This window comes from Phyllostomus discolor, chromosome 3 (genome assembly GCF_004126475.2).
Source record: "Phyllostomus discolor isolate MPI-MPIP mPhyDis1 chromosome 3, mPhyDis1.pri.v3, whole genome shotgun sequence".
Classification (NCBI taxonomy): domain Eukaryota; kingdom Metazoa; phylum Chordata; class Mammalia; order Chiroptera; family Phyllostomidae; genus Phyllostomus; species Phyllostomus discolor.
The window spans coordinates 135,505,695-135,531,997 of record NC_040905.2 but is presented as its reverse complement, the minus strand read 5'-3'; the positions used below and the strand labels follow the sequence as shown (position 1 = coordinate 135,531,997).

The 26,303-nt window shown below is 41.0% G+C and overlaps 1 protein-coding gene and 1 long non-coding RNA gene across 7 annotated transcripts in view; both read left to right on the top strand.

The window, feature by feature from the left end:
• The window catches only part of SLC35D2 (solute carrier family 35 member D2), a 58,469-nt gene extending 32,997 nt beyond the window's left edge, over window positions 1-25,472 (top strand). For 4 of the 6 annotated variants that reach the window (XM_036021491.1, XM_036021487.1, XM_036021489.1 and 1 more), the window contains 6 exons: window positions 3,931-4,033; window positions 5,254-5,346; window positions 12,144-12,211; window positions 23,042-23,120; window positions 24,105-24,187; window positions 24,836-25,472. In XM_036021491.1, the coding sequence (XP_035877384.1) occupies window positions 3,931-4,033; window positions 5,254-5,346; window positions 12,144-12,211; window positions 23,042-23,120; window positions 24,105-24,187; window positions 24,836-24,938 (529 nt within the window). In that variant the 3' untranslated portion in view covers window positions 24,939-25,472. The remainder of the gene's footprint in view (window positions 1-3,930; window positions 4,034-5,253; window positions 5,347-12,143; window positions 12,212-23,041; window positions 23,121-24,104; window positions 24,188-24,835) is intronic. The other 2 variants (XM_036021488.1, XM_036021490.1) reach the window with 2 other exon arrangements.
• LOC118499644 lies at window positions 17,360-20,725 on the top strand. Its single transcript, XR_004902154.1, has 2 exons — window positions 17,360-18,203; window positions 19,274-20,725. It is a non-coding gene; the product is annotated as an uncharacterized LOC118499644 (long non-coding RNA).
• Window positions 25,473-26,303: the final 831 nt, after the last annotated feature.

The following is a 26,303-nucleotide window of genomic DNA, read 5'->3' as shown; positions in this document are numbered from 1 at the left end:
GCATTTCTTCATAAAAAAGGAATGAACTGTTTACTTTTATTACTGAATATTGGTCTTCAGTATAAAAATTTTGCTTGAAAACTTCTTAGGCATTTGATTAAGAAGAGTAACAGATTTATTAAGTACATACCAACTAGAATGCTGATTTGTTTTGTCATCCTGTGATGCCTTAGAAGTCCGTATTTCCAAGGCAGAATACTCTCATGAAATGTCTTGTAAAGTTTGGGACAGGAGCCAACAATACCAGTGCATGGCTGCTACTTTACTCGCTAATGTGCAGGAGCAGGAATGAGAACTCGGAGACTGCATTTTAAAGCAGGCACTCAGACTCCTATGTTTTATAGCATGGTGGTTACAGCATGTGGGCAGTTACAGTACCTGGGTTTAAAACTTAGTCCTGCCTCTGTCAGCTCTTTCTCAGCCCGCCTGTACCTCAGTTTCCTCACCTATAAAGTAAAGATTATAATAGAAAAGAAAAAGCTACTTGACTGAAGGGAAGAAAAAAACTAGTGACCTTAACCCATTTAGAAATGAGAGTTCTGGATCATTACTTGTGAATTAAATAAGGGTGTGGGCTGCACTGCCAGGATATCTGGGATCTTATTCCAGCTACCTCACCTACTAGCTACATAAGCCAGGACAAACTATTCAACCTCCCTGGGCCCAGTTATTTCAGCAGTACAGTAGAAATTAGAATAGCATCCACCTAATAGGTTCCTTGTGAGAAATGAATGAAGTAATAATAAACTAGGGTTTACACTAGTGCATGGCCAAAGTCAACAAAAATGTACTGAGTGTTTGCTGTGTGCCAGGCATCATTCTGGGTGCTGGGGAATCCAGCAGTTAACAAAACAAACAAGAATCCTTGCCTTCATAGAACTTCCATTCTAGTTGGTGGACAGAGAATAACCTAAAGAAATATACTTAAAAAATATAGCACACCAAATGGTGACAAAGACCACAGTTTATTATTTATGCTTTCACGTATATCTCGCTCCTCCCCAGTCCTGGCGGAAGCGGAGGTCAGCCCCTTGGAAGCTGGGCCCTGGTGTCAGCCCTGTATTCCCTCCCTGTGGTATGTGCCAGTACAGACAGCAAGCAGCAGCACTCAGAGCCTGTTTTAGTCATGAAGACTTTTCATGACTAAAACAAAAACAAAATCAGATGAATAAAATAGCTAAAAAAGGGAGGTGTTCTGTTGTAAGTTCTCAAGCTCTCTGCCCTCACTGCACCCTGGGGATCTCTCCTGGGTAGCCTCTCTCTTCTATATTTCTTCGAGCTCAATTTGAAAACCATTGACTTAGAGCCAGTTGAAGACTTTTACAAAAAAATGGTTTATAAACAAGTCTGTAAGTCTTTGGTGAAGAATAGCACTTCAGGAGCTGTGTGTGTATAAGCACATTCCAGAACCAGTTAGTAGAAATTCATCTTATTTAATATATGTGATACTCTAATGAGCTAGAAGGGTAGCTGGTTTTACCTAAGAGCCAGCTTGGAATAGTAATTCTCAACTTGCCCCTTTGTCAGCACCCACAGAATGGAGAACATCCTGGTGGGTAACAAGTACAGTTTTTAGCTGTAGGTCAGCTGAAACCCCACCCTTCTCTCCTCTCACAGAAATTAACTCATCCAAATGTCAGTAATCCTAGAATGGACTCAGTTGGATCAGCCAGTTAATGCTGCTGTAACAAACAGCTCCCACATTTCATATCAGTTGTTTAACATGTCAAATGTATTCTGCTCACACCTCTTATGCAAACCAATACCAGTTAATGCTGTGTGTGTGCTCTGCTCAGTGTAGCTGCTCAGGGATCCAGTTTGATGGGACCCTGCCTCAAAGGGGGCTTCTTATGTATTCACGCTGGAAGAGGGCATGTGGAGAACTGTGCACTCACTCTGCAAGCTTTGGCCCTGGAGTGAGGTGTTAATTCCTCTTACATTTTATTTGCCAAAGCAAGTCAGAAAAAAGTTGAAATAGAATGTCTGAACAGCCCTAAATGACAACCACAAGGCTTAACCATGAATCTGCTCATTTATAAACAAGTAAATTCCTCTCAGCCCTGGCTGATGTGGCTCAGCGGACTCAGTGCAGACCTGTGAACCAAAGGTTTGCTGGTTAAATTCCCAGTCTAGGGCACATGCCTGGGTTGTGGGCTAGGTCCCCCGTAGGGGGCACGCAAGAGGCAACCACACATTGATGTTTCTTCTCTCTTCCTTAACCTCTCTGAAAATAAATAAATAAATTAATTAAAAAAATTCTTCTCAAACTTCTGTGCTTTCACTACTGGCCTAAATAAATGATGTTTGGAACTTCCCTGGCCCCTACTCCCCCAATCCCCAGAGAAAGAACTGAGAACTCTGGGAATTTCCCTCAGGCTCTCTGAGGAAGTAAGCACCTCCCTTCATTCCTCTAGAAACCTCCTGGCTGTTTTGTTCATTCTGCTCTTTGTTAGTTAAGGAAATGGCCAACTTTCAATCATTGAGCCTAATGTGAGTAGGCAGGAGGTTTGAATCCTCATTTTGAGAGATTCTATTTCTGTGAGAGAGCCAAAGAATTCTGATAGTGATGATCTAAAATTAACTTACATTTCCAAAAATATATATAGATAATAATGCCAGTGGAAGCTTCAAGCAAAATCTGGTTTAAATTGTGTACAGATCTTGATGTGGTTTTTGCCTCTCTCTACTTTCTTCTCTTTGATTAGAAATAATCTTATTTTCATATTGAAGGGGATCAGGATATGCTGTTCCAAAATATGCCACTTTGGCATAAACATTGTTTTGAGCTGAAGGTAATTGAGAATCAACAAATGTAGGGATCTCTGCCCTCCCTTTTCTGCCTAAAAGCAGATCATAAATTTCTCTTTGTGAAGGTGTCCCCTTTCCTGGACCCGGAGACAGGAAAGCAGTTCTTGTCACTGAAGGTGAGAGTCAGCATAAACAGACCTAACTAAAATAACACTTATCTTCTGGTAGTTTCCCCCATATAATCCCTAGTCCCTTTCCCATAATTTGTTCCTCAAAACCTAAACCCTCTTTGTTAAAATGGCATATCAGCCCCAGAATTGAACAGCTTCTTTGAGTTTCACTTCTCTGTGAACTCCTGTATGTATAAAATATTGACTATAATTTGTATTTTTTTTTTTTACTGTTCATGTGTCTTTTGTCAATTAGATCCACAGGCTTCCAGTCACTGAACCTGTGGGGGGGTAGAGGACACCTCCTAGGCAATGTATATTTATGAATTATGACATTGGTCTTATAATGTCTGCAAGGTCATGTGCAGGTGGATGAATCACATCTTGGCTAAGCTGTTGTTCTGTTTCCTCCCTATATCACATCCCCCCCAAATATTTTTATACTAGTATTATTTATTTAAAGTAAAAATTGAAGAGATGTTTCACAAGGATGGGAAGGAGGGAGCCTTAGAGGAGGCTCAGAGAAGGACAATGTGACTGTTTGGGCACCAGATGTAGGTGTCAGTTTCTCAAATGACCCCTCTTGCCCCAGTCACTGCCCAGCTGTCTCCACAGGGCTGCACCCTGGGGATGGCCCTATTTACTACAATAAGCAACTGCTGCTCAGTGTGTTGTGTAAGTCATTCCCCTTAGAAAAGCAGAGCTCAGCGATTACTGTCGATTTATCAGTTAGCAAATGAAAGGACTTTGCAGTAAAAATAAGATGCTTAATGTCCTCTGGTTCTAAGCCATTGGTGATTAAGTGGAAGCCGCATGATGGCCTGGTTCTGTTTTTGTCTGGAGGCAAAGCAGAGGAATTAACCATTCACCACTGCTGAGGGGGAAGCTATACCAGAGGAAGGTAGTTACTAGCATCACCATTGGCTATGACTGGGGGAAGATGAAGCAGGCAGATTTTTGAGGCCAACATGTGAGTTTCTGAATAGTCTTCCTTTTGTGTTCTCTCTCTCAGTTCTGACCTTGCCTTTAACCTGGAAGGCTATATTTTTGTATTCCTGAATGATATCTTTACGGCAGCGAATGGAGTTTATACCAAACAGAAAATGGACCCAAAGGTACCACATCTTCACTCATATGTCTTTTAGGCTTTGCCATCTGGCCCCTGAAATTACAAGAAAAAATAAAATGAATTTGTAAAGTTGGCATGTAATGTAATTTACATAATGTCACTAATTTATTTTCAGTGACCTTGTCTATAGAGTTTCTTGTTACTCCTTGTCTTGCAAACTTTTGGTGGAAAATTAGATAGGATGGGAAAAGATGCCACTGTTGTTGATGCAAAATCAGAATATATAAAAGGGATTATTATGAAAGGCAAATTAATAACAGTTTTTTATACCACCATCATCAGTGACCAGGTTGAAGTCTGAGAGCAACTCCAGCTTGAGAGTCTGGAAATAAGGGTTCCAGTTCCAAATTTTGTTGCTGACTGGTGGTCATTGTGACTTTGAACTTGAACTTCTTCAAACCTCAGTTTCTTCATCTGTGGATGAGATGATTGGAGTGGGTAATTTATAAGGTCCTGTCCAGCAGTAACTGCCTCTCACAGTCCTGAGGAGTGGTGGGCAGATGAGCTTTTCTGCTGAGGTGCCACCCCCAGCCCTCACCCCAACCCCAGCTGTTCTGGAAGTGCAGGAGAATGAGCCAGACATACGGTTCTTTGTACCAAGTCCTTTGTGTCAAGTGAGGGGTTTCGTCTGATGGATAGATAGGCTTATTTCTAGGAGCTGTTTTTATATTCTGCTCAGCCATTTGTTTTTTAATGGTGGCACTTTTACAAAAACAGTTTTGTTGCCTTTTGGGAATCACAATATGTCACCCTTTATGAAAAGTGGTGTAGCTGTTTTAATGAAAAGTAACTTTATGGAAGATTGGAAATGAGGTATCTAGTGTTTTAACCCTGCTGTTCTTTAATAGAAAGCACAGATGTTTTTAAGGAGTTCTATTCATATTAAGATTTTTTAGTTTTTTTTATTTTGTTCTAGGTTTTCTATTTTGAAAATCATGCTTTAAAAAAATTAGAATATCAAAAGAAGGGTGGAACCTTGGAGGCCACCCATCTCCAACCATTTTATTGGTCATTTTTGTGTGAACTAAATATTTATTCTGAGATTACAGTATACCTGAAAGGAAGCATTTTGCACTAGAGAGTTGCTGAAAATAGTCCAATACAGAGTTGGTCAAGATGCATTTTGTAACTGCCTAAATGGTTTATGAATGGAAAGTTGATGCTTCACATTTCTAAAATCAAGTGGAGTTTTCTTTGTTTTCGCAGGAGCTAGGGAAGTATGGAGTGCTGTTTTACAATGCCTGTTTCATGATTATCCCAACCCTCATCCTTAGCGTCTCCACAGGAGACCTCCAACAGGTAAGCTGATGGCAAGCACTGCATTCTTACTCAACATTCTTTTACATCTCTGAATTTAACCCTCAGTACTCACTGAGATACAGTGTGTAAAGGTTACTGGGATTCATTGAAAGCAAGATATCTGATATCCCATGAATACCTTTGGCACTGTCCTTTCATTGGCATTTACCTTTAGATACCTGGGAAGTGGTGGCCAGAGGTCCCAAGAACTCTGGACTGGAAGATTTTTGGAAAACAACCATAAAAATCTGAGCTTGAGTCTCAGTACCCTTTATTGATGCGGGGAGCCTGGGAAAGCTACGTAATTTTAGAAGGGGATTTTGACATTAAAAATGTTATTTATTTATTACTTTGATTATGGACATTTTATTTTATTTTTTAAATATACTTTATTGATTATGCTATTACAGTTGTCCCATTTTCCCCCTTTACTCCCCTCCACCCTGCACATCCTCTCACTCCCATGTCTCCCATGGACATTCCCCCCCTTTAGTTCATGTCCATGTGTCATACTTATTTTAGCTTCTACATTTCCCATACTATTCTTACCCTCCCCCCGTCTATTTTCTACCTACCATCTATGCTACTTATTCTCTACACCTTTTCCCCCCTCTCTTCTTCTCCCACTCCCCTGTTGCTAACCCTCCATGTGATCTCCATTTCTGTGGTGCTGTTCCTGTTCTAGTTGATTGTTTAGTTTGTTTTTGTTTTTGTTTTAGGTGTGGCTGTTAATAATTGTGAGTTCGCTGTCATTTTACTGTATGTGTTTTTTGTCTTCTTTTTTTTTAGATACGTCCCTTTAACATTTCATAAAATAAGGGCTTGGTGATGATGAACTCCTTGAACTTGACCTTATCTGGGAAGCACTTTATCTGCCCTTCCATTCTAAATAAAAGCTTTGCTGGATAGAGCAATCTTGGATGTAGGTCCTTGCCTTTCATGACTTGGAATACTTCTTTGCAGCCTCTTCTTGCCTGTGAGGTCTCTTTTAAGAGATCAGCTGAAAGTCTGATGGGAACTCCTTTGTAGGTAACTGTCTCCTTATCTCTTGCTGCTTCTAGGATCCTCTCCTTCATTTTTACCTTGGCTAATGTAATTATGATGTGCCTTGGTGTGTTCCTCCTTGGGTCCAACATTTTTGGGACTCTCTGAGCTTTCTGGACTGCCTGGCAGTCTATTTCCTTTGCCAGATTGGGGAAGTTCTCCTTCATTATTCGTTCAAATAACTTTCCACTTGTTACTCTTCCTCTTCTCCTTCTGGTACCCCTGTAATTCGGATGTTGGAATGTTTAAAGATGTCCTGGAGGTTCCTAAGCCTCTCCTCACTTTTTTGAATTCTTATTTCTCCATTCTTTTCTGTTTGGTTGTTTCTTTCTTTCTTCTGGTCCACTCCATTGATTTGAGTCCCAGTTTCCTTCCCATCACTATTGGTTCCCTGTACATTTTCCTTTATTTCACTTAGCATGGCCTTCATTTTTTCATGTAATTTGCAACCATATTCAACCAATTCTGTGAGCATCTTGATCACCAGTGTTTTGACCTACTGTGCATCTGATAGGTTGGCTATCTCTTCGTCACTTAGTTGTATTTTTTCTGGAACTTTGATCTGTTCTTTCGTTTGAGCCATTGTTTTTTGTCTTGATGCTCCTGTTACATAGTGAGGGGTGGAGCCTTAGGTGTTCACTGGGTCAGGGTAACCTACATTGCTGGATTGTGACACTGTATGTGGGGGCGGGGTCCAAGAGGGAACAATGGCGCTTGCTCTGCTCTTTGCTATATTTCAGTCCCTTCCGCTGCTTCCCCCAAGGAAACTGGGCCCTTCTCGTGCTAATTCCTGGGTGGGTGGGTTTGTATACTTTCTAGGACTCTGTGGGTTTCGCCAATGAACTCTCCTATGAGTCTGGGAGTCTCGCCCAGCAACCCCCACAGGTGTTTTTAGTCAGTGTTTTGAAGCCTTATTTCCCTGCACTGGAACCCTTGGTTGTGTGGTCTGTCTTGCTCCCCAGTTTCGCCTGGTTTATCTCCATGGGAATGTGGGACCACCCAGGGTCTGCCAGCCACCACTTTCTTTTTTTTGCCCTGACCCCTCTCTTCCCAGTCATCAGACTCTGCCCCTCCTTCCGGTCTGGATGAATGTGTCTACTTTAACTCCTTGGTTGTCGGACCTTCATACAATTCAGTTTTCTGTCAGTATTGGTTGTTATTTTGTTTCTAAATTTTTGTTGTCCTTATTTTGGTTATGGGAGGATGCACAGTGTCTCTACCTATGCCTCTATCTTGGCCAGAAGTCTGATTATGGACATTTTAAAACATGCAAAGTAGAGAGAATAATTTAATGAACTCATGTACTACCCCACCCCCCACCCCCGCTTCCACACATTTTGGTATGTTGCCATTGATATTTCATCTCTCCCCTCTACTCGTACTTTCCCCCACTGGAATATTTTAAAGCAACTTCCAGACAGCATGTCACTTTGTCTCTAAATATTCCAGTATTTATGTTTGGATTTTGAGAAGGTATTTTTTTTTCTGGTATCTGCCCCATTTCTTTATGTGAGCACACCAGCGAGGGACAAATAAAGTATTGGATTAGTAGAAATATAGGTGGCCCAGCTGGAGAGAGTGGGGCCTGTCTCCTGGGAGGGCCGAGTGTGTTCTCCAGGACACCGACAGTGGCCACCTTGCAGTGTGCTGGCACTGCCTGCCCTGCTTCTTCAGGAAATTGCTGGCCACACCACTTCTAGGAATGTTGCCTGTGTCTTGAGATGTTTAAAGTCAAGTGAAAAGCTAGGATGTGGCCTCAGCCCACAGAACCAAACCTTGCTGGCCCAGGGTGGGGGTGGTCAGAGAGGCCCTGTGCAGCAGCTGTTCTTCTCCCACAGGACAGCATTTCTGTGTCTAACAATCAGCGGGGTGGCAGGGGTGTGTGTGCAGCCTGAGTCAGTCTTATTTGTAGCACTTTAACAGATTTGAAGGCTGCAGGTTTCTGGGGGCTCCTGGGGTGGGTGTCGGGGCTGATCGTCCTTTCTCAAAACTGTACTTTCTCACGTGTACATTTCCTCTCCAAAAAGCAGGGGGCAGCAGAAGGGTTTAGCAGCGGCATCCCTGGGTAAACAGCCATTTCCACGTGTTTCTATTGAAAACCTCCCAGAAACAGCAGTTTTTATACAGGGCTCTCATTGTGTGAGCTGAGGCCTCCTGTAGGTCAGGGTGTTGGAAGGTAGAGCAAGCACCCACCCCTCTCTAGTAATAATTTACAGGGCAGGATACCAGAAAGTACGATATTTACTTTTCAGGTACCATCAATTGATTTTAAAATGCATTTGGGGCTTTTAATTTTATTTTTTATTTATTTTTAATCCTCACCCAAGGATATGTACTGATTTTAGAGTGAGAGGAAGGGAGAGAGCAAGAGACAGAACCATCGAAGTGAGAAACACCAATTGGTTGCTTCCTCTGCATGCCCCAACCGTGAATTGGTCCTGCCACCTAGATATGTGCCCTGAATGGGGATCAGAAGAGAAGTTTTAAACCCTCAGTGAGGTAGCCCTAATAGCTTGTCTCATTTCATTATCATAGAGAAGAGGTTTTCTTTTAAAGTCATTGGAATGTATCTATTTTGAAATCTTGGTGCTTTAGAGCTGTTTCAGATATATTTTTATTTCTAGAATAGAAATCTAGAAATTCCTAGCAACCTTTAAACACCTGATTGGAACTAAAAGCATATTTCCCCATAAGAACAATGTTATGAATGGCATGATGACCAGAAACTTAATTTTAGGTGTTATGAGCAAAATAGACTACATAGTATGCATGTATTAAATGTGGTTGTCTTCTCTTGTTAATCTGTGTCATGTCTATTTGATTATTAGGCCAGCCAAAAGAACCTTGAGGGTAAAGGAAAAGTTGTTCCCCACACTGCCTACAACTGATTCAGGACAAATGTCTTCCAGTCACTTTTGAGCATGGCTGCCTCTATGTTAGATTGTTAAATAGATACAATAAAGGAGCAAATAATATGCTAAGCGAAATAAGCCAGGTGGTGAAAGACAAATACCATATGATCTCACCTTTAACAGGAACCTAAACAACAAAACAAACAAACAAGCAAAATATAACCAAAGACACTGAAATAGAGAACAGGCTGACAGTGAGCAGAGGGGAGAAGAGAGGGAATTTCAGGGAAATTTCAGGGGAGAATGGGAAGGGTTTATAGGAACAAGTATAAAAGACACATGGACAAAAAGTGGGGGGTGGTGGAAATGGGAGGGAGGTGGGGAGGGATGGGTAGGTGGGGAGGGATGGGAGTAAAGGATAGAAAACTGTACTTGAACAATGATTAAAATAAAATTAAAACAAAAAAAGAAGCAAATAATTTTACATAGGTGTGTTAGTCTGCAATATAAAATTGCATTTTACTTGCCAAGTTTGGTTTGATTTTACCAGAAGTTGATTGATGAATTAAATGAAATGTTCACTTCTCTTATTTGTGGAAGGAGCACTTTGATGAGTTAGTTTTCCTGGTTGACAGCAGAGGGTCAGAGATTGTGTTGGGAGTTGGTGCAAGTCACTGCACTGGGGTGTCCACTCCTGGACCTTGGACTTACACAGTTAGTTGGTAGGTCAGATAGCACTTTGATTCTATCTCTGATTGAGTTAGTGATTGCTGACAAATTAGGCCCCTGGAAACCATTCAGTAGGTGAACTAAAGTCATTTGAATCATAAAATTATTGAATCAAAGTACATTTATTTTTTAATAAGAATTTATTTAAAACTACAATTATAGTTGCCATACATGTTGTATTAGTTTCAGGTGTACAAGATACTGATTAGATGTTTGTATAACTTAAGAAGTGATCACCTTGACAAGTCTAGTTTCATCCACCTAGCACCATACATAGTTATTATGATACCATTGACTGTATCCCCTGTGCTGTACTTTACATTCTTGTGACTGTTTTTATAACTGATAATTTGTCAAAGTACATTTAGTGCATTACAGTTGATGAATAGGGGTAAATATGACTTTTTTCTGATTAAAAATCCATAAATGCAGAATGACAATGATTCACATGCCAACATATGTTTATAGCAATAATAAGTCTAAAGGAAGAAGTACTTTTATTGTTATTCATCTTGAATTATTTTGTTTTAAAATAAATGTCATGCTGCATTATTTTTTAAAATGTTGCCCATACAGCCTCATCATTATTAGAGAAACAAAATAAAGCTGAAATCTCTCAAACTTTAGGTTGGCTAAGAATCCAGATGTTTTTATGAAAATTACTCCATCGCCCTCTATTCCTCATTAGGAATGTATGACTGTGATTTACTGTTGACTTGGTTTCAGTTTGCAGTGGATGGTCCTTCTAGTCCCAATTCCATTTGACTTTCAGACACACAGTGTTTTCGTGGCTTGTGTTTGGTTTTGCCCTTTGGCCCTGGCGTCAGCAACTCCCAATACTTGCTGTCCCTTTGGCACAGGGCTTGCCAGGATGTCAGACTTATACTCATATTTTTCCTTTCACAAGTAAGCGTTTTTAAGAAATGCTTTAAGATGGAAAATTTCAAACCTGTGCAGAAGGAGAGGGAATAGTATACAAACCCCATGTACCCAGCAGTCAGCTTCAGCAGTTGTTACCTTTTAAAGTGTATCACCTTTTTGGTGAGGGAGGCAGGCAGAGTATCACTAATGAAACAATGACAGTCAAGTGTGACAAGGTTACAGTAATCAGACAAGAGAACTCCATTTTAATTGGTTTAAACAATTTGAATTGTAAACTTAAGAAAAATTTAAATAATTTTAAACATACGAAGTTATTAGAACTTGGCCAGCAAAATATTGCTTAACAGGAAGTAAATAGAACTTCTATTCATAATATTCAGCAGTACTTGGGCATACTCTTTTTAAAAATGATTTTCTTTCTTTATTTTTAGAGAGAGGAAGAGAGGGAGGAGGAGAGGGAAAGAAACATCGATGATCAGTTGCCTCTCGCATGCTCCCCCACCAGGGATTGAACCCACAGCTCAGGCCTGTGCTGTGGTCGGGAACTGACCCAGTGACCTTTTGCTTTGCAGGATGATGCCCAATGTACTGAGCCACCCTGGTCAGGGAAAATCTTGAGTCCCCTTAAAATCATTTTTTGGAGGCAGGCAAGGGACAAATCATGAATAAAATACTTCTTTTTATTGTCACCTGTCATTTCAGGGTGGTTAATTTTACTTTCTCAGCTAGTGACTAAGAGCAGAAACTGAGTCTTAAACTTTTCTGTCTACCAGCACCTCCACCAAATTATTTTATTGCTTTTTAAATAGCATATAATTGTGTATTTCTTCATGATATCTGCTAAGCATTTGCAAATTCTAGAAAACAGAGTAATGCCAACATTATTAATTTTATAATAAGCTTTGTTCTCAGGTTATTTTTATAGAAAGTAAACCTAACCTGATCATGTGACTACAATTTTAGTAAAGATTTAGTGATAGCCATAGTAACAATAGCTCTCATTTTGTTCTTGCCACCTGCAGGGTCCTAAACAATTTCATTAAATCCTTATGTTGATCTTTTGAGGAAATTAAAAAAAAATCCCCATTTTGTAAACAGACCTCAGGTTTAGGGAAGAAAAGTAATTTGCCCAACATCACATAATTGGTACTATCTAGGGTTTTTAAAATAATGTTTTCTCTTTGGGAAATTGGTTCCTGTACTAAATACAATGCACAATGTGGTAAAATCAGTAGATTTAAACTGTAATTTTATTGATCTAATCATTAGTTTTCTTTCTTTTGATACTAGGCGACTGAATTCAACCAATGGAAGAATGTTCTATTTATCTTACAGTTTCTTCTTTCCTGTTTTTTGGGGTAAGAAACCATAGGTAAATAAATACATGCTTTGGTCTGTGGTATCTCTTGACAAGTCAAATCAAAATATGCATTCTGTCAAAATTCCTTTGTTTGTCCTTCAATTTTCTCTGGGAAGTATCCATGCAGCAGAGGAGTGGATTGGGACCCATGTTACATGCCACATTCTACAGATAGAATGTTGCCTATTGATTTTTTCTTCTTTTTTGTGTTTGTGATAAAGGAAATAATTCTTTATTTTTTAAAACCATCTTAAATATACTTTATCGATTATGCTATTACAATTGTCCCATTTTCCCTCTTTTATTCCCCTCTGCCCTGCACACGCCCTCCCACCACATTCCCCCCGCCCCATTTAGTTCATGTCCATGGGTTGTACATATATGTTCTTTGGCTTCTCCATTTCCTGTACTATTCTTAACCTCCCCCTGTCTATTTTATACCTACCATCTATGCTTCTTTTTCCCTGTACCATTTTCCCCTTTCTTCCCCTCCCCATTCCCTGTCCCCGGTGATAACCCTTTATGTGATCTCCATTTCTGTGATTCTGTTCCTGTTCTATTTGTTTGCTTTGGTTTTTTTTTTTTTTTTTTTTTTTTAGGTTTGATTGTTGATAGTTGTGAGTTTGTTGTCATTTTACTATTTGTATTTTTCATCTTCTTTTTCTTAGATAAATCCCCTTAACATTTCATATAATAAGGGCTTGCTGTGATGATGAACTCCTTGAACTTGACCTTATCTGGAAAGCACTTTATCTGCCCTTCCATTCTAAATGAAAGCTTTGCTGGATAGAGTAATCTTGGATGTAGGTCCTTGCCTTTCATGACTTGGAATACTTCTTTGCAGCCCCTTCTTGCCTCCAAGGTTTCTTTTGAGAAATCAGCTAATAGTCTTATGGAAACTCCTTTGTAAGTAACTCTCCTTTTCTCTTGCTGCTGTTAAGATTCTCTCCTTATCTTTCATCTTGAGTAATGTAATTATGATGTGCCTTTGTGTGTGCTTTCCTGGGTCCAACTTCTTAGGGACTCTCTGAACTTCCTGTCAGTCTATTTCCTTTGCCAGATTGGGGAAGTTCTCCTTCATTATGTTTTCAATAAGCTTTCAATTTCTTGCTCTTCCTCTTCTCCTTCTGGCACCCCTATGGTTCTGATGTTGAATGTTTAAAGATGTCCCAGAAGTTCCTAAGTCTCTCCTCATTTTTTTGAATTCTTATTTCTTCATTCTGTTCTGGTTGAATGTTTCTTTCTTCCTTCTGCTCCAAACTGTTGATCTGAGTCCCAGTTTCCTTCCCATCACTGTTGGTTCCCTGTGTATTTTCCTTTATTTTATTTTTCATAGCCTTCACTTTTTCCTCTATTTTGCAACCATACTCAACCAATTTTGTGAGCATCCTGATTACCAGTGTTTTGAACTCTGCATCTGATAGGTTAGCTATCTCTTCATCGTTTAGTTGTATTTTTTTCTGAAGCTTTGATCTTTTCTTTCATTTGGGCCATTTTTTAAAATCTCTGCAGCCTTGTCATGTAGTAAGGGGAAGAGCCTTAGGTATTCACCAGGGCAGAGCAATGCAAGTTGCTGCACTGTGGAGCTGTCTGTGGGGGAGGGGTCCTAGAGGGAACAGTGCCACTTGATCTGCTCTCCGCTGGGTTTCAGTCACTTATTCCCCTACCCACAGTCAAATTGGGCCCTTCTGGTGCTGATTCCCAGGTGGGCGGGTTTGTGTACATTCTAGGACCACGTGGGTCTCTCTAGTGAACTTGCCTGTGAGGTGTGAGTTTCTCCTACCACCTTGACCCTCCCATGTTTTTTCAGTCAGAGTTTTTGAGGCTTTACTTCCCCACACTGGAACCCTGGGTTGTGTGGTCTGTATCATTCCCCAGTTGTTCCTCTGGGTTTATCTGCACGTAAATGTGGGACTGCCCAATCTGCCAGCCTCCGAGTTGCTCCCCACGATCCTCCCCTGGCTGCCTTGCTTCCAGTCCTCTCAGCCCTGCTGCCTGTCTCCGCCCCTCCTACCTACCAGTCTGGATGAATGTTTCTTCTTTAACTCCTTGGTTATCAGAGTTCCATACAGTTTGATTTTCTTTCAGTTATGGTGGTTTTTTGTTTTTAAATTTGTTGTTCTCCTTCTTTTGGTTGTGTGAGGAGGCACAGTGTGTCTAGTTATGCCTCCATCTTGACCAGAAATCCCAGGAAAGAATTCTTTATTCAAAAGCTTCACAATTTTAGAATAACAGCTTCCCGCATGCATTAGTCTCATAAGCCTATCAATTAAGGCTAAACCCTCCTTAGTTACAGCTTTAATCACTTAAGCCTATCAATTAGGGCTAAACTTTTAAACAACTGAGTTCTCCTACCATGCCTCTTTAGTTTTAATTATATTATTTCTATAGGGTTAGTTTACAAACTAAAACAACATAAGATACAAAAGTCACACGATTATGAATCAATGTCAGGTTTCTGCCTCAGAGCTCATCTTCTCTAGAACACCCAAAGAAGAATAACCCTGCCACGCCCTGCCAGGCCAGCCTGATCCTAAGCTGTGCCAGGAGATCCTTCCTATCCAAAACTCTGTCCATTGGGAAATGCAGGCAGTGCAGCACCATCATGCTGGCATGCTCCAGGAAGAAAGAGCCAGCAAGCAAGCCCCAGAGCCAGAGCTAGCCACTGATTTCTGAAAGTTAATTTGACATGAAGCTAGCTGACATGTCCAATTCAGTACTGCGTTTGCCTTTGTCACAATATGCCATGTTTTCTAAGCTCCCCATTTTCTGTACTGCTTTGCCTACTATAGTCAGGGAAATTTCTGAGCGATGTTGACCATTATGTTGTCCAATAATTTTAGGCTTTTGTTTTTCAAATTTCCCTTAGATCTGACTGCCTATCAGAAGCCATGCAGTTGTGTCTTTTTTCTTATGTTTGACTTAAAAATGTTCATGACTAGATAATAATGCAACTAGCAAATCATCCAAAAGCTGAAAAGGAATGCACAGGGGCACAAGCTAACCTCCCTCCCTCATTCTCATTCATTCACTTTCCCTTTGTCCTTGCCCGGTAGCACTGTAGTTTCCCTCTCCAGAGGCAGGCAGTGTTTGAAAGCTTGGGAGTAGCCTCCCTGGGCTGGGCTCCATGTGTATACAAGCCCCTGTGTCTTTTTGCATATTAAGGGGTCTTTGAATGTGTCTCAGGGAATTGCTTATTAAAAGGCTTTTTCTGTGAAGAAAAATGAATTTCCCTCTTATTTTTTAAACTGTGAATACCACAATTTTAATTATGTGTAAATGAACTAAGACAACTCTTGATCTCTTTGATCAACACTCAGTTATCAAACTGGGTTTTAATTGCATAATGTAGTCACATTCAGTAAAAATATTTATGTGTATATTCTCCAGTTCAGTAATCCTTTGTTTAGCTGTGTCTGATTTAATGTTTAACCTGATGGAGTTTTTGATTTTAATGTTTTATATTTTATTTGTCAACATCTCACAGCTTTTTTCCCTAACTTACTGCTTATTTTTAACATTGTTTCATTGGTGAACTTTGTGACTATACCTTTTATTTCTTTAAATGTTACGTGCATAGCTAGTCTGTATTCTCTATCTGATGATTCCAACACCTGCAGTTGTTAAGAATCTAAACATGCACTTTGTTGACTGATTGTGTAGTTTGTGACTGTCTCCATGGTTTGCTTTCCAGTGTGTTGGGTGACTTGTGATTGTGAGCATGGTGCTTAATGTCAGTCAGTCCTATTGGCTGAAATTGGGAATTTGAGAAAACTTTCTGCAGGGACAAATGGATTTTGCTCCAGCTTGTTGCCAGGTGTTGCCCCTTACCTAGACCACTCCAGTCCTTTTTGAGGGCCTAGCTTCAGTGGGTTACAGTGGCCCATCCTCCCCACCTAGAGTCTGGCCTGGGGCTCAGTTTCCAGACTGTGCTATTCTGCTATGCCTCTGCTCTGAGGTGACCGGATCCTGTGCCGCTGTCTGCTGCTCTGACTGTTGCCTGGCCCTAATTCCTTACTACTGTGTACCCAGCTCCCCCTCTTTCACAGGGGTGATTTTGAATGATCTCTTGTGCCTCTTTCAAGACCAATAGTCTCTCAAATAATGTGTCCTTTCCAGTTATTTGTTGTTCTGCAGTGGAAGAATACTAAGTACTTTAAGTACATAGATAGCCATTTTTGGAAGCATAAGTTTAGTAAGATATTTGTATTTTTCCCAGCTGTTGACTGAGAACTTTCAACTTTGGAAAAATATCCACTAAGCTGTGTTGTGAGTTACCCTTTGTCAAACCATCTTTTTTTCTCTTTACAATTAAAAAATAATCAACACATATCACACAAATTCAGACCAGTACCTTTCCCTGGTTCAGCCCATTCACCTGTGAAGAAAAGAGCCAAGTTTCAAAGCCTTTTTCTCAGGTTATTATAAACTTGATGAGATACTCGTGCTTTATTATACAACCATTTCATGAGTGATATGCTTGGCAGCGCCCAAATGTGAGCTGTCAGTCTGGGGCTTGTCTATGAGAGGCTTGATTTACTCTATCTGTGGATAATTCCATACAGTTTTTTCCCATTTAAAAATATACTTCTCAGAAAATTAATACTCTCTCATTCAAAGTTCTTAATATAGTATCAGTGTTCACTTTGCAAATGAAAATGTCCTAAAGGCATAGTAATTATAAATAAATCAATAAAAATGATGGAATCATTAACATTTCAGATTTCACCCACCTTTAAGGATGAAATAGGTAGGTCTCAGTTTTTTAAGTGGGTCTTTTGAGGCCACTATAATTGTCACACCTTTCCAACAGAGAAGCGCCTGGGCTCTGGAATCAGATGGTCTGGGTTTCAGTCCTGGCTTTGCCATTTACTAGCTCTGGGTCCTTGGGTAAGTTCTCTAACCTTGCTGACCCTCACTTTCCTTACCTTTAAAAGGAGAACAGTGAGCTAAAGTGTCTGGTTTATAAGGTGGGGTTCTGTGAATCGAATGAGTAAAGAGCACTTAGAACAGTGTGAGACATAGAAAATGCTCAGTAAATATTAAATATTATTGTTGTCAATAATTCTGTTTCTTACTCATAGAGAGCAGGACGACAGCTATGGCAGGGGTGAAGGGGTGGAGGGATTGAGCAAAAAGGAAAAAGGACTCATGGACAAGAATGGGGTGGTTGCAGGGGAGAGGAGAAATAAGGAAGATAAATGGAAATGGAAAAAATAAAAAATACTTCTGTTTTTTGAGGGCAGCCTGTTCAGTTTGGCTGTCTTTTTTTTTTTTTTTTTCTTTTCACCATAGATACATTTGGTTCTCCCTATAGCCATGGATTCAGGAGTGTTCCTTCTGTTATGTGTTCTTTACCTTCAGCAGTCGTTTTAATTCTGAAACTGCTCTAGAAGGAGACTTCAGTTTTGTGTGGTAGATTTTTCAGAATCCTGCTTTCTCCTTAAAGGACACTATATGATGGGGTCATTTGCCTCTTTGAAGTAGTAGAGATCATTGTGAACTTCTGGGAATATCCTTGGTTTTCAGGACAACTGGCGCTGGGTTCTGGCTGTCCCTTCTCTCAGGTCCCTGCTCAAGGAGCTTCTAATCCTAGACGCCAGAGGGCTCTGACGTCCAGCTTCTTACTTACAGTCACTGCTTTCAAGTTTGCACTTCAGACTTACTTTTTCCAACCACTGAACCTCTATTCCAAGTTGAAAATAAATTTAAGAAAATTATAGTACTTTAAAAATGCACTTATACCTCAGTGGAATGGTGAAGAGGAGAGACTTTTCTGTTGAATTATGATGAAGGACCCAGCTTTAAGAAATGCTACTGGTAATCAGGAGTTTGTACATAAAGCATAACATAACAGTGAAATTATGTCAGAAAGATAAATTGGATTCTGGAAGCAAGATAGTAAAATATAGACTGTAATTTAAGTTGACCAGCTGGATTTCAAAAAGCTAGTTCTGCAGCTCTTTTTAATCTTGCTGAGAAGTGACAGTGTTACAGGGTGCAGCCAAGAGGGGGGGCCCAAATAGGCATTTTAAAATGGGGTCCAGAACTTAAGGTGTCCAGGAAATTTTGGGATGTCTCCATCCCCCCCTCCTCACCCCAGGGTGTGGGGTGGGGGAAGGGACAAATGGAGCAGGGCCATTGAGAGCTGTTTAGCATAGCAACAGCCTTGCAGCTAAGCTCTGGCATGGTCCTTGGCATATCTATAACCTTTGACTGGTTGCATAGATAAGTTAAGTAGCTGTGATCAGCTCTAAGCCAGGGGAATAGAAGTAACTTCCCCACCCAGATGTAACTGGGGGGGGGGTCCCCTGAGTTACAGCGCCTGCGTGGGAGCTCAGAGAGGATTGGCTCCAGGACACGGGGCCACACCTGCCCAGACTCATGATGGCAGCCCAGTAAAGCTGGAAGGATACGAGTTCTGGCATGTGAAGCCAAGTGTGGGAGGAGTCGGAAATGAGGCTGCAGAGGAAGATTGGCTGTGGGGATTTAAAAACCCAGATTTGGCGGCCATTGGGAAGAAAAGGGAGAAGCATACGGACTTGACGGAGTGTAGACTCCTGCAGCCCTGAGAAGAGAACCACGCGGCAGCCCTGAGGAGAGAACCACGCAGCCTGGCAGAGTGGGGCCCCCGCGGCTTTAGAGTGGGGAACCACCACCTGGTTTTAGCAGAGATCCCGGTGACTCAGCTGAGGGTGCCGGGAACCCAGGGAGGTCTCTCAGTCGAGATGGAGGACTAACTGGGAAGAACCAGAGGACTACCTAAGCCATGGACTTCTATTTCCTTTCCTGAGATACGGTACTCTGGACTGGGCAAAGGGGGAAGAAAGGAAGGACTGTGTCTGTTTGTGGGTGTTTTAAGGGACTTTGGGATTTTGGTGAAGACATTAGGTCACTACTTTAAGTTAGTATAGCATTAAATAAACATTTCCTTTCCTTTTCACGAATCTCTGGCATTGAGAGACGTCTTTCCTCTGGCGGCGGACATAACGGACCCGGGGCCTTCTTTCAATAATAGTATATCATCCCAGGCCCCCCTTGTTGTGTTCTGTAACAACAGGTTCATCCACAGCAGCCGCTGGCTCCAGGCCCCAGGCTCGGAGGTGATTGTCCTAATCTGTTTCTGCCCCAGTAACAGGCCCTTTAGTCCTACTGGAACAGCAATGGATTCCTTAATAAAAACACCAATGCATCCAAGTTCCCGACTTATGGAATAGAAAATGTTCTGTTCTTTGAACTTTCATTGATAATACCGAGATGTAGTATACACAAGAAAACACAATTCTGTGGATTGCTGGGCACAGGAACCACAGGAGCTTTAAAGATGGCAGATACCCCCATTGTTTCCCAGTGAACCAAATCTTAGTGAGAAATCCATGCTCCATGAAGGTGGGCTGTATTCATCCCATGACTTCAGCATCCTTGCCCATCATGGAGGGCTGGGGTTGAAGTGAACTCCTCTAGAGGTGGGCAAGATGAGGCTTCTTGAAATTCTTTGAAACCTAGTGTTATGAAAAAGTAATGTTTCAGGGCACCATTGTGGTCAGTGCAAGGAGTGTTAAAGTGGCCTTTTATTATTTAAACATTTGTTTGAATTTCTACATATGTTTGTGCATGGAGTGGTGACTTGCAATAGGTTGTAAATGAGGTTGTAAATGAGATCATTTCAGTTCTGTTGTGACTGGCATGAGTGTGCCAGACAGGCTTAGGTAAATGTTTTTTTTTCTTATTGTGGTGGGTATGTCATTTACAGAAACAGGAGGAAACCTTGGGCAGGGGTTTGGGCCCAGGGTGGTCCACATGTCTACATGGGCACCTTTCTCCCTTGGGCCCTATCAGCCAAAACATGCATCTGGCATCTGCTATCTGAATAAATGTGTATCACATATATGTGCTTTTATTTTTCAAATGTGGACAGATGATATATGATTTTAAAAATGCAGAAGTCCAAAGCCGCTGAGCATTTGCAGTGCTTTTAAGTATCTTTGCATTTTATTCATCTTCAGGTGCTAAAATCAAAATGACTGTCACGTGAAGGTTGACTTTTTAGTGTTAAAAGTGATGTTGTTTCCTTTGGACTGAAGTTCATAGATGTTCTTTTATGTAAATAAGTACCTATGTCTTCACCAAAGGTCTGCATAGGTACTTATTTACATATAGAAGTACATTATGTTTCTCAGAAAAAAATTAGTACACTACTCTGATCTTAGTGGTTTTACATTCATCCTCTTTGGGGACACCTAGTGGTTATACTATAAAGTGCAGCTGTTCTGTCTAGACACCGTCTGTTGCCCAGAACTGCTCGCTAATTCAAACTCCACCTGAATGTCAGAGAGGGGTGCTCTTCCCCTGCTTATTCCAGCTGGTGAGTTTCTTAGATGCCCACACTTGTGGTAGATGGGTATTGGAACCTTAGACCCAAGGTGTCTGTGATTCTGAATGCAGGCCAAGATGGTTTCCCTAAAGTGTAGTATGGAAAAAATGCTGCATGATTGGAACACTGGAATAGGAATTTTTAAGCAAAAATAAAAATAAAGAACATCCATGCTTGTCTGAGATTTAAGGCTACACTGCAGTTGAGGGAGCCTGCTGGGAGCTTTTCTGTGTTCCCAGAATTGGGTTGGTGCCCTCCCCTGAGTTGTAATCTCTATGATTTTAGTAGCCTCCAGGCTCCTCCAGAGTAGGTGCTGTGGCACTGTTCTCTTACTGCCCCGGCCCAGCGGGGCAGGCACTCATTAACATCAGGCTCAGTTTTTAAATCTTTATTTTGTGCATGAGTAGGATTATCTTTAGTTCTGCAGAGCTGTAAATTAATGTTGAATTTATTAAGAATGTGAAAATTTTTTAAACTTAGATTTCTTTAAGCCTTTAATATTTAAATGCTGTTGCTCTATTTATAAAGCTAATAATTTTGTATAAATATAATAATTTTACTTTCATTATTTGATTAATGATTTGTTATTTCAAGTTTAACTGATTAAAATCTCCTAAACAATGTACTGTAGATTAGTCCCATTTACAACTTAATGAATTAAAATATTTTTAACCTTTTAAAACTGCATTTACAAACATGATTTACTTGTTTTTTTTTCTCTCAGTAATTTCTAGCCCTAACAAGGCCTTAGCAAAGCTAATGAACCCAGTGCTTTACACACCCAAGCAACTCTTTGAAATCTAGTAAACCAAAGTTGAAAATGTAGTAAATCACTTCTTTTCAACATTTAAGTCCTCTGCATCGATTTACTTTGGCTCTTTTATTCCTTTCAAATGAAAATGAAATGGGCAAGTCTAACATCAATTGCACATTTCAGATTAAAACCACAAAGAATGAGATGTTGGCTTCTCTAACTTGTCAAATTGTTGTGATTATCTTCATAATAAAGACACATTTTTCTGAGAATTACAAAATTTAAAACTGTAATTGAGTTTATTTTTCAACTTTATGTTAAAGCTTGGCATATTGTACTTTATCTCTAATTTTTTCTCTACTGCACTTGGTAATACACATCTTAGGCCAAAAGTGGTTACTGTGTTGATTGATGATTCTGATTCTGTTACCAACAATGAGAGATTTGGGCCTGGATCAGAGACCGAGTGCTAAAATTCCTGCAGGATTTACTTACCAGGTGCATAGGATGATCCTTTCTGAGAACCTGGTTCCCTCTGTCAGTGGGAGATCCAAGTTCCTGCCTTCTATCTGGGATTTAGGTTTAAAATCCAACATGTCATCTGTGCTCTCTCTGTTTTTTCAGTTTCATTCTCAACCAGTTTTGATTGTAATCCCTTTCACCATTTAATTACCTGATTCAGGTGGGTGGTATTTTGCACCCCACTTAGGGTGAAGCTAATTTTCTTCACTGCTTGATTGAAATGAATCTGACTGTAGATTCATTTCAATCAATTTTCTGGGTATGTATATATTCTTGTCTGGAACTTGGTCACAATTCTGCCATCATTTTGTTAACAAATTTAAGTGTCAGAATACTGGAGAGTGTCGAATGCCTGTTGGATTAACTTTGGTAATGGGTACAGGATTATCACTAAATGGAGAATCCATTCATTTCAATCTCCTTTGTCTAAAGCTAGTGACTGCTTAGCCAATTTTCCTTTGTAAAGAATTTATTTATTTATTTATTTATTTATTTATTTATTTTTAGAGAGAGGGCAAGGGAGGGAGACAGAGAGAAACATCGTTGTGTGAGAGATCACTTGCCTCTCATATGCCCCCAGCCCAGGACCTGCCCTGCAACCCAGGCCTGTGCCCTGACTGGGAATCGAACCAGTGAGCTTTCAGTTGGCAAGCCAATGCTCAATTCACTCAGCCACCCCAGCCAGGGCTGATTTTTCTAGCACCTGTAGTTTTTTGGCTAGCTGCACATGAGGGTCATCCATGGGGCTGTGAGATTGCATGCAGGGCCCACCTCAAACCACTCGAAAGAGAACCTCTGCCTGGCATTATTGTGTGTTCCAAGTGCACCAGGTGATTCTGGTACACAGAGAAGGTTAAAAACCAGTGTTGTAACATAGCTGTCAAGTGAAAGATTTCAGATCATTTTAAAAATCTCATTGTTCTTACCTCCTTTTCAAAGAAACATGAATGCGAAAAATAGACAAAATGAAAAGGACACAAGGTAGAAGTTTTGGCGAATGTACAACTAGACCAATTTCCTGTAAAAGGTCAGAGTTAAGAATGTTTTAAAATGTAGGCCATAAAACTTTTTGGTATTAAAGTACCTGAGTGGGGGGCACTCGCTGGCTCTTCTTAAGCAATCTGTTGTTACTACCCAGCACCGTCAGGCCCACACTCAGGGTTTGCCCCCTTGCCCAGGTTTCTGTTGATGTACTCCACGGTGCTGTGCAGCTACTACAACTCCGCCCTGACGACAGCGGTGGTTGGAGCCGTCAAGGTAACTGGGTGAAGCCTTGGGATGTATAATTGAATTGAGAACTTGACTGTGAACCCGATCTTTGCAGTAGAAGCTAAATTTGATTTTATTGTTTATATGGTAGTCAGAATGGAGGCTTGTGACATATTCACCTGTGCCTGGGTGATGGTTTCTTCCGTCTTCCAACCTCCTTAGTGCATTAAACAGAGGGAGGACTCACTAATTTAAAAAGGAGAGACAAATTACGATTTTCAATTGGGAGGAGAGAATGATCTGGGAGCGTAAAATGAAAAAACCAAAAAAATGCCAAATTTCTGCACTCACCAAGATATCTTGTCATGTATACTTTGGCTTTCTGGGAGGATCTGCTGATCAAGAAAGGGAATTCTTGTGAAAAACAGTTTCAGTCTCTATATATGCTCAATTACAGGGTGATAGACTCGTAGATTGGTGTGGGTATTTTCATGTGTGTGCCTCTGCATTTGAATACACTCACGAATGATGGAGGGGAGGGGTGTTCTGAGTTCTCTCCTACAGGTGCTTTGTTTTTCTTTTCACATGACTCCCCGAGTGAGGAAACCTGCCTGCTTCCACAGCAGGCTGGTCTGTTGATTGCCCAAAGGCCTCTTAGAATACACTGGACAGAGAAGTGCTTGGAATTTATGAAATGTCTCTAATCTGCTAAGTTTAGGATCAATATAATTAAAATTTACTGCCCAGTAATGGTGAAGAGCTGGGATCTGGAATGCTGGTTACAGCCCAGCTCGTGCGTCTTCTTCCTGTGCACGAGCGAAGGGGCGCGAGTGATGCGGTGTGCTTGTGTGTATCGTGCGCGGTTCACTTCACTTTCCAGTGAGGCCCATGCAGTGGTTTGTGTTCCTTCATCTAACATTCCGTGATCACCTACTATGTGCAGAGTAACTGAAATATTTAGTTTCCGATTTCATCATATTTTTCTCCTAAATTCTTTACTTTTAAAGTGACCAGTCCTGTCTTTTCCTGCAGAATGTATCCATTGCCTACATTGGGATGGTAGTCGGTGGAGATTACATTTTCTCTGTGTCAAACTTCATAGGCTTAAATATTTGGTAAGTGGGATTTTTAAAATGAATTTGTTTTAGCAAAATATGAATTTTTAAAAGTCTGATGAGTATAAGTGAAAGAATAGGTGTTTTGACATGACAGTTTTTAAGATAATTGTACCTAAACTACTCAGTTCATCTGTTTTTGTGACATACTCCCTCCTGTAGAGCATGGGGTCATGAGTAGTTAACATTCTGGGGGCTGAGATCTAAATTTAATTCATGTGTCTTCCTCACAGAAAAGTCCCCTGCATTCTCTGTCTTCCTCTTGTGAAGTGGGCCTCAGTAAACTTGAGCTCTGTCAGAGCCCCACGTGCTGAGGGCGCCGAGAGGAGTGACTGAGTTTTACTTGTGAAAGGCCATTCGGGGTTCCAGACATGGGATGCTTTTTAGGATAGTAATGTATAGTTTCTTCAGTAATAACCAAGTGTTTATTTTCTCAATAAGGTTCTGTATTAGATTTGACCTACTCTTTTTTTTTCTGCCCCAGAAGATTTTTAAAGTAAGAGGGGTAATTCCAACCAAGTAATCTACAGATGAGGAAAACCAGGGGGCTCAGTAATTCCCTCAAGTTAGGCTGACTCTGTTTGTGAAGATTGCGGTGATTGCTGGGGGTTTTCTTTATTTTCACTTTTTTTTTTTTCTTCCTTTCAGCATGGCAGGGGGCTTGAGATACTCCTTTTTAACTCTGAGCAGTCAGTTAAAACCTAAACAACCTGTGGACGAAGAAAACATCCCTCCAGATTTGAAGAGTTAGACGGACCTGCGGTCTGGTGGCTATGAGGGCGGTCCTTCTTGGATGTGGGAAAGTGACACCAGACCTTTGAGGTGTGGGACACCCTCTGGTGAAAGCAAGAAAAGAAATGTCTGAGAGAATCTACCTCACACGCACTGCACAATGAGCCGTCATTGCCCTGAGAAATGTGTCCGGGCAAAGCCTTACCAGCCAAAAGTGATTCTTCTCAAAATAAGCCACTGTTTAAAGGGATTGTTTGCAGGGGTCCTGTGCAGTTGACCACTCCCCTGCTGTTCACCGCTACTGCCTGTGCTTACGAGGAGGTACAAGGTCGACGGTGTGAAACAGATTACTTTCTTACCAGCATCTTCGCCTTAACTTCAAAGGCCCCAGCCAAAGCAAAGTGACAGAGAGAGCATTTTTTCAGTTTAAACAGACATATTTTTATTTTCATTAAATTACCTGATTAACTGCCAGTAGAGTTATCCGTTAGCTTTGATTTGATCTTATATTTTTCCCAATCATCAAAGTAAAATAAAAAATAATTTATACGCATGCCTCCTACTGTGTGTGATATTATGGCAGACAGGCAGAAAAACAGTCAGTTCTTCAGTCTGCCTTCAAGAGTGATGCTCCTTTTAAGGTTGTATTGGGAAAAATTACAAAATAAGTCAATGGAACATATTACAAGACTTACTATGCCCTGTCAACATTTAAGTAGGTCATATTTCTCTCCTCATCTCCCTCCAAGTTTGCTCCGGGGGCTATGAAATTCAGATCACGTGGACTTTAACCAAAGTTATGTATTCTTCTAGGCCTGCCTGACCTCCCAGATCCGTGATCTTTGGGAATGAGCCTTGAGTGGGTGAGAGTCGTCATTACTCTCCCCATCAAGAAATGTGCCGTCCCCACAGGGTTGTGGTGAAGCTAGGGTGCCCGTCTGGGAGACAAGAGCCCTTCTATACCCGAGCTAACTGGGGCCTGTGCACATGGCACCTTGGTGCACAACCCAACAGTTACTGTTGAGGGAAACAGGTTTTTATTCACGGGATTCCAGCCTTGGAGATTGGAGTGCTCCTTCTTGGAGCCCAGCTCTCCCACGAGACCGTGCACTGCCTTTGCTCCTCACCAGGCTATAAGCCAAAAATAAGCCCAGTAGTTCCCCATCTCCTTATCTGTTGTTAAGCTGGCTGCACAAACAGTTCTCCATCCCCTCTGGAAGGTACACTCATAGGTTTCAGAATTGCCGTCCTCTTGCAGCAGCCCTCTCCTTCAGGATCTGTGGTACTTCTCCTCAGCCTCCACGTGGTTGGCCAGAAAAATGTGTCATGTTACACTGGATCATGGTGAAGTCTAGGAAAGCACAAGTCCCAAGAAAATGGCTTC